Source organism: Electrophorus electricus, chromosome 7 (assembly GCF_041902795.1).
Source record: "Electrophorus electricus isolate QZ-2024a chromosome 7, ASM4190279v1, whole genome shotgun sequence".
In the NCBI taxonomy this organism is placed as follows: Eukaryota; Metazoa; Chordata; class Actinopteri; order Gymnotiformes; family Gymnotidae; genus Electrophorus; species Electrophorus electricus.
Genome location: NC_137503.1, coordinates 7,386,566 through 7,399,115, shown reverse-complemented (window position 1 = coordinate 7,399,115; position 12,550 = coordinate 7,386,566). Strand labels below are relative to the sequence as shown.

Below are 12,550 nucleotides of genomic sequence, written 5' to 3'. Positions count from 1 at the left end.
AGACTGGAAATAATAAAAAAGAACCATTACTTTTATTTCATCACAACCTGTAATGCTTTTGGACATTTGTGAAGGTCGGTCACTTTAATACAGACTTCCTACTACTGGCAAGAAGGGCAGAAAATATGAAATATTATTATTATTATTATTATTATTATTATTATTATTATTAATATGCACTACAGCATCATAAATAACACACATATGAATACAAAGATAAGGGTGCAACAGGGATCTAAATGTAGCCACAGATTCAGCCTATTTTATCTGCTCGTTCGTTTGTAGTCCACTACACTCACGCCAAGGGCAGCCTGTGTGTGCACGCGTGCGTGTGAGAGACTGAGTATAAAAGAGAGAGGGAGACCTCAAGCATACATGAGAGAGAAAGTACATATGAGTGATCAACAAAACAAAGACCACCCCATGCGTGCATCACACCACTACACCAGCATAAAGACTACACAGTGTAGCACAGTGGCAGTTCTACTCCAATCACCATTCATACCCTGAATATGATCCAAGTGGATCGAAAGCTAAAATTTGACAAACTTCTCCAAACGATGCAATGGTGGCATCTTAATGCATTGAGTTTTAATGCAGTGCACCTGTAGCAGTCTTGGCACCGACATGTTTCCTGCATATGCTTGAGCCATTCAGTCATGTCACTGGCTGCAGTTCCAGCCTTCAGTCCCTTTATGAAAGTTGTACTAATGCAGGAAAGTGATTCCCTGAAACGAACATCAAGTAGCAATACACAGGGGAGAATCCCCAGAGCATCGGCCTGAACAGTAACCTCTGCATAACATCATGTCCTGTTGTGCCATGTTAGTTCCAAAAAATGTTAATGATATTACTTTGTTCAGTCACATTAAGCTGGTTCCAATATGAAAGAAACCAATGTAAAATGTGAAGTCTGTAGAGAGGCTAGGAGAAGCAGCAGGACAATGTTTCAGCAGTTGCAGTGGAAACCAAATAAACTGATGTCCTCCACCCAGAAGTCTTTCTAAAAGAAAAGCTATATTAGCAGCATCATTCTGGAGCATTATCCCACACAAGATAGGCTGCCAGCGGAAATCAACGAAAGATTTCCCATTCTGTTCTGTTAAGTATATGGTCCCCATTTACAGTGTGGAGAAGGTCAGCCTTCTTAATGGTGTCGAGTATTATTTTTGCAATATTTTGTACACAATGCTTTGTTCAGTTGTTACAGTACTGTGCTTACTGTAATCAGATTTTTTGCAATCTATTAAAGAACATTTCATTTGAATCATGTTATAGACTTTTTCAATTTGATCAGACAATAATTAGAAAAATCTGAATCAATCTGATGAATCATCCATAAAGTGTGGGGGGGAAAAAAACAAAAACAAAAAAAAAACAAAACACAACAACATTTTTTTGGCAATATTGTTCAGCCTTAGACCAGCTACACAATAGTTACACAGGGACTTCACTTGAAACATTATGAAATAGGCCATATGGATAATATATGATACTTCTAAGATATTTTACCAAGCCTGAAAAGACGAGATGGTCACAAGCTAGGAGAAGCTTTGCCCATGTGTTCAGAAGGTGGGAATGCCTGCAGTATCCACCCTCCCCTAGCACAAGAGCAGCACACACAGGACCTGTGCTGGGCCAGGCATGCACAGCTCAGCTGGCTTTTTGGCAGTAAAACATTTCATAGGTTGTGTACAGTCACTCACAGGAAGAGGAAATACTAAGGATGAGGAAAGGGAAATTACAGGTTGGGTGCATCAGTCCTCAAATCTTATGAGGAATTTCAGCATCGGTTTAAAAAAGCATTAGAAGGGTCCACCATGTCCTAATGAGATTGGGCTAAATCCTTCATACCTAGTTTCCATGTAAACTTACTGGTTGCTCCAGTTTATAGCAAAGAGTTAGCATCCTGACACTCAGGAAATGTGACATTTGAGAAACTTCATTTTCCACATTACAGGTGTTAAGAATATGATTTTCAAACCCCTCACACTGGCACACAATACAAGGTAATCATAGCTAGCAGGCTGCGGGCTGTGAATGTATTTCAACAGAAGAAATCAGAGCCTGTTAAGGCAGAGGCGTAGGTCAGGCTCTTCATTACTTTTGCTGCAGAAGATTCTGCTTGAATTCTACTGCTTCATTTGAATGTTTTCTTCACTGTGTCGGACATGATCACCCTCCAGCAGATATGTGGCTGAAACAGTGCTGGGAATTAATGCTCTTCCCTCAGGAAACTCCCAAGTGACCCACCACAACATTTGGTAAACAGTGCGTGGCTGGCCAGCCCAGCACTCAAACACAGGAGGCCAGGAACAGTGGAGACAATCACACAACCAAAACACAGCCTGGACTGCTAGACATGCACACATTACACGGTGCCCGTGTCTTGAAGCCGCTCACACTATGGCTTCCATTGTAATCTGTTGGGAGAAAATGTCAGTTCTGAGGCTACACTTTAGCCTCTCATGCACTCAACAAGGCCCCACAGTCAGCATAAAAAAATAAGAAAGAGGAGTATGTCCACGACCAAAGGTTTCAAAATCCCTTTACTCAGAGCTCTGAATTCTTCAAATTCCAAGGAATAAACAAAATTCTGTGTCACATGATCTATAGAATAATAATAGTCATGCCCAATCCAGAGAAGCTGCATGGAGCTGATGTGAAATAAACCCCCTCTAACAGTAATCAGGCAAGTGCCAAAGCACCATTACCCATGTCAGACAAGCATGACAAATGTCTACCAGTATAGCCCATGAGACGGAACTTCTGCCCTGCCTGGCCATTGTTACAGTCAAGTCAACTTCACACTGCCGTTTTGTCTTTTCTATCAATCAGAGGACATGCCACCCTCACCAAACCATAGTGAAGCAGCTTTACTGCACAGTGCCATAACATTTGGCAACCCGAGACATTTATTCCTGCAAAGTGCCTGCCATTAGCATTGCTATCCCATAATCCTCTTAAGTGTGGGACCTAGGCGCACTTATTAACGGCGTCTGGCAGCTCCATCTTGCCTCTGCTGAGTGAGCACAAGTACATGTAAACAACTCCGCCTCTGCAGGGACCCTGTGCAGCTGCCCGGGGGCCCTTAGTCTGCCCTTGCCATTACAGACCACAGCAGGCCTTCTGGTGGGAGTGGGACGGTGTTTTCACAGTTGACCAAATGCCATGGGGTGAGTGGTTAAGCCATACAGCTTTTTCAAAACTTGGATAAGTTCCATGTTTTAAAAAATAAAATAAAAATACCCTGGACTTGTCAGAGTTTATATAAACTTTAGCATGAAAAAAAGCCCACTCTACTAATACCCGCTTTTACAATCAAGAGCCCTCCAACCAGCTCTGACTTAGCTCTCAGGCCAGTGGTCACCATAGCAATCATACAAGAGCAATAAATTGCAAAAAGGGTCATGCACTGCAATGCTAGGGTTTTGCACCCCCTGCTGGGTTCTGTGAGTAACTACAGTATTATGCAAAAAGAGAGTAGCGTCTTTCCTGACCTGATGTGTAGCCATGAGAGCATGGGTGTAGTGCCTCCGCCAAACACCCATACGGTGAAGAAGACGATGAGCAGGGTGGTGGTGAACATCATTTGCCGGGCATAAGTGGCTGTGTCGCGGATGGCCAGAGCAAACGCCATCGCCCCTCGCAGTCCTGCAACAGCAACACACTCCACAGAGCTCATACAAGCATTTATAGACGTGCAAGGCAAAACACATGGTACTGGTGGCATACACAAACATCAAGGAGCTCAAGGAGAGTAAGGCACAACTGATCATAATGGTGTAGATTTACAGATACTATACACAAGGTTTTCCTTTGAACTGTTTTGAAAAGCTCATGTTTCTTTGGTGCCCCTCAAGTTTGATATTCGAGAACTAACAAGGGAGCTGCTCCAGATTGAGGCTGACTAATAAACCAGGCTCTCATTTAAATGGCTCATTATTTATTTTAGGTCAAGTTCTGCTCCATCAGGGTGATGTGTCTCACAGAGAAACAGAACCACCATAGGTTCCAAAGGTTGATAATACAGGAGGGGGTGTGCTTTGCTACATTTCAACATACGGATGAGCTGAACTATAAGTTGAGTTTTGCTATGACCAGTTCAGACTACAACTGCTACTGCAGTTCCTCTTCCTAGATCAGCGCTTCGGCTAAAAACTGTTGTGTGAAAATTTAGGAGTAATAAGAGCATACCTGCAAACATCATCATGTGCTGGAAGTTTCTGCCAATTTTGTGCCTGCGACCCAGGTTAAGCAGGAAGGACAACGGGTAGATGTTGGAGGCTCGGCCAATAAAGATAGCAATCTATCAGGACACAGTTAAGGAAAGACACATGCACACACAGTCTTTGAAGGACCAAAGGACACAGCAAGGTCCTTATAATGAAGTGATCTGGCAATCACCCACATGTACTTATCTTTTTTGTATGCAAGAACAGGGAATATGATCTTGACCCTTAAAATGTAGCCTTGGACATTTATAGGTCATTATATCTGTTTTCACATGCTGCAAAAAAACAAACAAACAAAAACAACGTAGTCTCATATGAGAAAAGACAAAACATTTTAATTTAGCTTTCTCTCAAGGAAAATCTGTCCCTAAAACAGAGTAGGAGGGCAGTATTCAAGAGTGTGGAAGCTGAAGAGGATACAAATGCTCCTATAATGAAGATGGGGCAAAAGACATGGTTCTGGAAGGTGAAGAGAGCCAGGCCCATGTAGGAGAAGATGAAGTTCTCTGCCAAGAAGTGCAGCACTTCAAATAGCTGAAATTAACAGGTGACAAAAGATAGTTGCTCTATTTATTTCTGTATAGGAAGCACACACACTCACCCGCACGTACCTGCACACACCATGGAGAATGTCTGCCACTTCACCAGAGGCAGGTTGGGTAATTGGGCTATGAGCATCCACTGAGGCAGGAGAATATCCCCTGGCTTCTGTAATTACAGCACCCACTTCTCTCTCACTCAGACTAGCAGGCCATGTGCTACTTCGATGAACACACACGCACAGAGTTCTTCTTCCTAACTGACAGCAGAGTCAGCCACTGGGACGTGGCCTCGGACATCGAAGCTTCCGGCTCTGCGACACGCCCACCTCATTCAGAGATTACTGCTCGTTTTAAACCCTCACACTCTTTCTCTGCGCAAGCATCAGATACTCTTCCATCTGGCCCTCACAACATCTCTCTCTCCCACGCTGAAAACTCCAGGGAACAATTCCGAGGGCATAAAAATAGTTGATGTACTGTAGAAGTGCAGTGCTTACAGGACCTGCGCCGGAGGAAGCTGCTTATTTTGGGGTCAACAAACCGATCATTTCAGAACTGCTCCCTTACCTCTGCAGCCCTTAGAGAATCTGTGTAGTTCATATTTTCTAATCTCAATTATGTAAGCAGCCTCCGCTCAGGCCTACTCAATTTAACAGTTCCCCAAAATGCAAAGAAACATACAACACAGTATGCCCTTACCCTCCAACCTAAATAAATGAAGACAGGACTCCATTTTCAAAGACCATGTTAATAAAACCTGCTTGATGCTGCCCCCTTCCACCAGTATTGGCAACACAGGGAAAATGCTTCAACAGATCTTCAAAGTTGCAAAAGGCAGCCTTTTTGCTGAGCCAGACTAAAGCTAGTGATCCGTCTCCTCTGTGAGAAAGGAGGCGGTGGGAGGGCAGCGGGAGCTACCTGCTTGGTGCATTTGGTAGACTCCTCTGAGAGATTGTTGTATGTGTAGTGGGCTTGTGTGATCCCACAGAATAGCACTGATACCACACCTGCAATGTCAAAGAACAGATTAAGCACAAATACATTTCCAAGAGGTCCTCAAGGTGTTGAGAACAAAAGAAAACGTATTGAATTTAACATACACACACCTGTGAAGCCACAAGCCTCTGCCAGCAAGAAGGTGCTCCAGGACATGAGGAAAAAAAGTGCCGTCTCCAGCAGAGGGAAACAGTGCAGTTTGGTGAACTTTGTGACGTGAACACAGAGTAAAGGTCACACGCAGGCTTAATTTCTTTTTCAGCATTATGCAGACACTCTTATCCATAAGCACATATATATTTACAAGTAGGACACTGTGTGCTCCCCGCGAAACAAACAGATGACCTTGGTGTTGTAAATATGATGCACTTCAAGCTCTACCACACCCACACACACCCACACACACCCACACCATAAAGCTAATTTCATCACCGACTAAGAAGTGGAGCTTTACGATACAGTGGTAAAGTTGAAAGGATATGAGGGCGGTGACCACGCCAGTGACAGCACCCATAGCAAAAGATCCGCTGAAGATCCCCAGGAAAACGCCAACTGACTTAAAGAAGGCCGAGGCATCAAAGGTGTGGGTGTTTACTCCACTTGGCTGGTAGGCCACTATAGATCTGAAAAGGAGACAAAACAAGCCAAGTTTCCTTTAAAAAGACTGGTGTTCTATTGCCATGATGGGTGGGAATATTCGAGAAGACATGGATGAACGTTTTCACAAAATTTTTATGGACTATTCTTGGCCAGTAGATGGAAGCAGAGAATCAGTCTTCCTGGCGACGGGCCCTGTCGAAAGTACTGCAGCACAATCCGTTTTCTCTGACTCACATACGAGTGGAATTTCTCCCACAAGCACAGTGACTAGCCCAGGACGCTGCTCACACAGCCAAGGACACACTTCCTGAGAACTCAACTCTTACCAAATAGTGCATGTAAGTGTGTGTGTGTACATATGCATATACAAGGAATACACATAAGGACATTGTGTGTGTGTGTTTGATTAGACACACAAAGATCGAGAGAGTGAACAAGTGAAACAGAACTTACGATGAGAGAACAATGGCTACGGCATCATTCATTACGCTCTCTCCAAACAACAGCGCATAGAGGTCCACATCAGCATGAAGCTCGTTAAAGATAGCCAGCACCGTGACTGTAAACATACAAACACATACAGGACTACTTTTTAGATCCCAGGTTCAATTTGGACGATGTAATTTAACATTTCATCACTTACACAATCATCTCTGAAGGTTTTCTGTTCTGGACAGAAAAACCCTCACTAAAAACATTAGCTGGCCAAAAATGCAAAAGCAGTTAAGCTGGAAGTGGGTTTCTCTGAAATTAGAGGAAAGGTAACAAAGGAGAGAGACAGAGCGCAAGAGAGAGTGTATGAGTACCTGGGTCTGTGGCTGAAATAATGGCTCCAAAAAAGAGGCAGTCTGTATAGTAGAACTTATCTGTGAGCTGGCCTACCGCCTGCATCAGCTTCACCACACCGTACATGAGGTTTCTGAAACAGCAGCAAGAGCAGACATTCACATCCACAGTGACATCAGTAAACGCACCCATTAGTTATGGGCAGACAAGCCGACGAACGCTCCAGTAAACCAAACGTGTGGCAGGCACACATCCTCTCATAGGGATGGAGTGCAGGGGAAACGTTTGCTGCCATGCGCTGGGCTGTGTGGCATGCTTACCCAATAACAAAGCAGGAGATGGCCGTGCCAAGGAAAGCGTAAGTTATGATGGAACCCAGGTTTCTGAAGAAGTGCCTCTGAAAGAAAAGAGAGACAGTCACATGTCACTACTCTGATCCAAAGAACCAAAACAACTTCACAGCATCAGCAGTGTACCAAGCTTGACAATGTCAGCCCATACTCACAACCAGGAACACCCAAACGGGCACTGCAATTACAAGACATTTCAACAATTTGCCGTGTTTCGTGGTGTGATGTTTCTGCCAACCCAAGCAACATGGGTAGCTATTTAAAGCCTTTGAATTTGCACTAACCAAGCAACAGTGTGCATGATGAGGCCACCATCATCAGTACCTGCACCAGTGACTAGATGTGGTATGATGGCCGTGATGCAAGATGGCGGTTGATTGTCCCATCTTGGCAGGTGCTGCCATCTGACCTTTCCATGAAAAAAACCTGGGAACCCATCAATCTTTTTAACTGAAAGTCTGAACAAAAGGAACGATATGACCATCGTATTTGAGAATAATCATATTATCGTTTCACAGGTTTGTTCATGCAGTTGTTGATTATGACCATTCTTCCATTTCTGTCTGCAGCCTGCAACTTTTCTGCAGCTTGTGTGCAATCATTTCCTCACATGTTAAGTGAGCTTTCTGTACTGCTGGATTTGTGGAGTCAACATACTATACACCCCACCTTCCAGTATGATGGTTGAGTGTTTGTACAGTGCTGGCAGCATGAACATCAAAACAGGATTGAAATGACTATTTTAAATGAAGATATTCTTTCCTCTGCACTGTTCTAGTATTGTCCAACTCAATCTTGGGCGCAAGGGTTCCAACAAGTGTGATGCTACAATTCTTATTTTTGGATTTACTGTTTGCAGATTACTGGCAGTATCCAAATTTCCCCCAATCATCCTACTACTGCAGGAAGCTGCCACAACACAAGAGAATGTCCTGGTTAACTATGTAATTAAATGGAACACTATACAAATTGCTGGCTCCAGATCAACTAATTTCACATCATCTACATGTTCGAATGTCTCACGGATAATCATGAGCACCAGATTGTCTCACAGAATCATACACAACACACAAAAAAAAAGCTTGCTAAAATATTTCAGACTGTAAATCATGCAAAACGTAATGACACTAGTGTTATGTAAAACCTATGCGAAGTTTTGGTGGACATTGACACAAACTTGAGCAGCTACTAATCTTCAGTTTGGTTTATTCGCATCTTTCCAAAACTTGGCTAACTCCCGCATCCCCATTGGGCATGTTTATTTTTCCAGGCTATAATGTCTACTCACAAGACTTTACAGAAAAGGGGGTGGGTTATGTATTTATGTGAAGGAAGGCATGTAAACTCTGGGATATTCCTAATAGTTCTTTGGAGTGTGTTGGAGTTAGTATTCATTGCCCTCAGAGAAGCCTTTTACTGTAATTATAGTTTATTGCCCACCAACTGCAAAAACTATCATTATTATTAAACAACGTAACTGGAAAATAGTGCTCCTTTTCAAATTAAACTCTCCCAACTGTATGAATTCAATTGAAAGGAAAAGTTTAAAAGCATAAAGCAAATTAAAAAATGAAATAAGACGAACCGAATTATATATTTAAAATCACCAGAAAAAAAAAAAAAATAGCTGTCACGGTTAGTCCCTCCTAGCTTCCATGTTCTATGTTTTGCCTGTCTTGTGCTTTTGTTCCATGCTGTAGTTTCGTTTTCTGCACCCTTTGTTTGGTTCTCCACACCTGTCCCTCATTTCTAGTTTTGTTAAGTTCATGTATTTAAACCCTGTCTTGTTTCCTTTGTCTTAGCTGTTCATTGAATGTATGATTGTCTGTTTGGATATTTTTGAAAGCCTGTATCTGTATGCCCATAAGTTTGTACTCGGTGCCTCCTAGTCTGTATGTTTATCGTAGCCTTCGTGTTTCTTAGCCTCTGTTATAGCCTGCTTCCCCTGTTTTGCCTTCGTGTGCTTTTGTTTGCTTGTTTGCCATAATGTATCCTCGTACTCTCCATGTCAGTAAACTGACCCTGGACTACTCCGATGACTACGATTTTGGATTTGCCCCTAATAAATCTCGTTCTTCTGCGCACGTGTTCGCCTCCTCACTGCTCACCGTTCCAATAGCAAACAGATTAGTGAAGATTTAATGGCAATGATCAGAAAAATGATATTTAAATTTTCAAAAATGAAAGCTTGTAGGGAACTGAAACAGTACGTTGTTATTTTCTTGAAGTTATAAATGCAAATTTGGATAAAAGGGGAACGCATGGGGCAGTCTTTCTTCAACCTTGCAAGGCCTTTGACACTTTAAAATCATCCTTTTTTAAAAATGTTAGTTCAATATAAACTTTCCATTCATGTACATAACTGGATAAAATCCCATTCAATCTCAACTTTCTCTCTTAGAGTTCCTCAGGGTTCTATACTAGGACCTCTGTTTTTCAGTTTATATATTAATGACCATCAGTATATACCAATGTGGAGATTCATATGTATGCAGATGACAGTCCTGTATACTCATGGGAACGATGCAGTGCAAGTTGCTGCCAAATTATCACAAGCTATAGATAAAGTTGCAAAATAGCTCAGGGATTCTGGGTTAAATCTCGAGAAAGCAATCACCATGGACTTCACTAATAAATGGGATTGTTCTGTGACTATCATTAAAATTTGGCAACAGTCTAAAAAGAAATGTGGAGGAGTTTAAATGCTTAGGTATTGCTCTGGATACTACTCAGTTTCAAGAAAAACAAAGATGAGCCACACAATAAGATACAACCCAATTTGAGATATAGTAGAAACTCATGATGGAAGTATCTAGGATGACTTTCATTTCTCTTATTGTATGTCCTTTTTTATTGTATGAGCTTTGTTCATCTCATATCTGAGGATCAGAGCACATGCACCACCGATTTGAAAACATGAATGGATTTTAAGACTTCTTGTGAAGAAAAAAAAAAAAGTATCTAAAAATCAAGCCTGTTTGCGTGAACATAATCAGACTCTTATCTTTGTTCTCTTATTAGGATTGTGCACACTGTATAGATAGGGCCTATTATGTAATTGGGCTGGTTAGGGTAGAAGGTCAGAGGTGTGAATTGATGTATAAATATATATTAGAAATATAAATTATACAATGAAACCCAAAATAAATGCATTTTGATTTGTGTTTTTGCATTTGACATGTTTACCTGCTATTAGCTAACTGCTGTGAAGCATCTCTTCTTTTTTGAGATTAATGGATTTTGTGCATGGTCCTCGACAAAAACATAACTTGCTGAAGACTTAATCATATTACTAGAAGAGTGTTACATGAAATATTAGAACTTATTACTGGCAGAAAGTGAATGCTGATACATTCGTGATGTCTAATGTCAAATCTGATCAAACTCAAAAGCACTTATGTCATTGCTTACAGCATGCTTATGGCATGAACACTGAGGCTGCAGGTGAAGAGGAAGGATGTGGAGCAAGTCTCCCTGGGCACCTGCCTCACCTACAGCATTTGGATGGATAAACCTGATTCCAGTTGAAGGACAATTTTCCATGGTCTGAAAAAGTGTAGTAGGGCAAAGAGTAGTGTATGCATTCTTACACTCATTCCAATATTAGCAGCCAGGCCAGTGTTACAATTACTGTTCCTTACCATTACTGATTCCTTACTGTCCAGCAACACAGCTACAACAACTGTATGCCTGCGTGTATGTGTGTGCGCACATGCACGGGTGTGTATCAGGGAAGGGAGATGGGAGTTTTTGGGAAAGATAAAAAGAATCCAAAAGTTCACCCGGGATCTCATTCTCTCCGTGATTCAGTGCCGAGTGGGAAAAGGCCACACTGAGTTCAAAGAGTCCCCAGCTCCATCAAAACCAGTTCTCACATAGAACAAAACAAGAACAGTGCAGGGACGTGGGGAGTGTGAGGCAGTGTTCAAACAGGGGTTCTGGCCAGCAAGCACGCTTCATGTAGGGCTCTACAAAAAAGCCCTCATCATCACCATCAGACACAATCAGCAAAAGACTCAATGTGACTAGGTGCAATTCAGAGGAAGAAAACAACAAGTTCTCAGCCCCTCTCCCTTATTCCCTGCCTCTATCCCCAGTTTTCTTCCAACTGGAACTGAAACATTTCTCCATCCTCCTAACTGCTTTCTCAGCAGATTGCACAAGTTGACATAAAAGCTCCAACAGCCACAAGTAACAGCCACTTTGGAAGCTGCTGGTACAAAACCACAAATAGATTTGTGGCACACAGCACCATACTAGGTGCTGCAGGGCAAACCAACAGAGCATCAGTGAAGACCTCCATGGTTTGGGCTCTGCCACTAAAAAATGTCCTGCTTGAGATGAAGGAGGATGCTCTACCCAAACCTTGTCCTCCTTTGTCATGTTCCTCCATGTAGCCTTATTCAGTGTAGCTGCAGCCATGACAAATACACACTGAAGTTCAGTCTGTGATGCAAAGACTTCACTCAAACATTTTATCTAAACTTCTCCCCAAGACTGGTTCTTTCCAGCTATACTATTTTGCATGAAAAAATAAATAATTTAAAAAAAAAAACAAAAAAAAAACCCCACAACATATTGCACGTGGCAGCCTACAGATTATAAACCTTGGAATCTCCCTGAGTTTCTAAACTGTGTCAAAAGTACCCCAGCCCTACCCTAAGCATCTGCTGTATAACAGCAAAAAGGCTCAAGTAACACTGAGCTTTTAAAAGGCAATACCATAACACCACTTTCAGAATACAATTCTTTGCTTCTGTGTACACAAGAAAGGAAGTGAAATACATCGGCAGTGAACTTCCCCTAAAAAGAGCCATCAGCCAATGAGCTCTTCTCAACAACAACAGGCCATCACTGTCCCTAACCAACGAGCCCAGCCTTGCCCCAGCAGCTGGGCTTCCATGCGGAACAGAAAGAGGTGGCTGCCTTTTGCCACTCTCATGTGTCAGTTTGGTAATGCAAAAGGGCACGGTGGTGCAGCAACCCAACACCTCACTTAGTGAGATCAGCCAAGCATATCTGCCCAATTGTGCCGTTACGA

The 12,550-nt window shown here is 42.4% G+C and overlaps 1 protein-coding gene across 1 annotated transcript in view; it reads right to left on the bottom strand.

Moving 5' to 3' along the window:
- The window catches only part of slc9a7 (solute carrier family 9 member 7), a 36,829-nt gene that overhangs the window by 18,740 nt on the left and 5,539 nt on the right, over positions 1–12,550 (bottom strand). The window contains exons 4-12 of the mRNA XM_035524100.2: positions 7,480–7,556; positions 7,180–7,292; positions 6,827–6,932; positions 6,255–6,396; positions 5,884–5,989; positions 5,696–5,784; positions 4,656–4,769; positions 4,198–4,309; positions 3,501–3,654 (exon numbers count right to left, since the gene is read on the bottom strand). Of these exons, the coding sequence (XP_035379993.1) occupies positions 3,501–3,654; positions 4,198–4,309; positions 4,656–4,769; positions 5,696–5,784; positions 5,884–5,989; positions 6,255–6,396; positions 6,827–6,932; positions 7,180–7,292; positions 7,480–7,556 (1,013 nt within the window). The remainder of the gene's footprint in view (positions 1–3,500; positions 3,655–4,197; positions 4,310–4,655; positions 4,770–5,695; positions 5,785–5,883; positions 5,990–6,254; positions 6,397–6,826; positions 6,933–7,179; positions 7,293–7,479; positions 7,557–12,550) is intronic.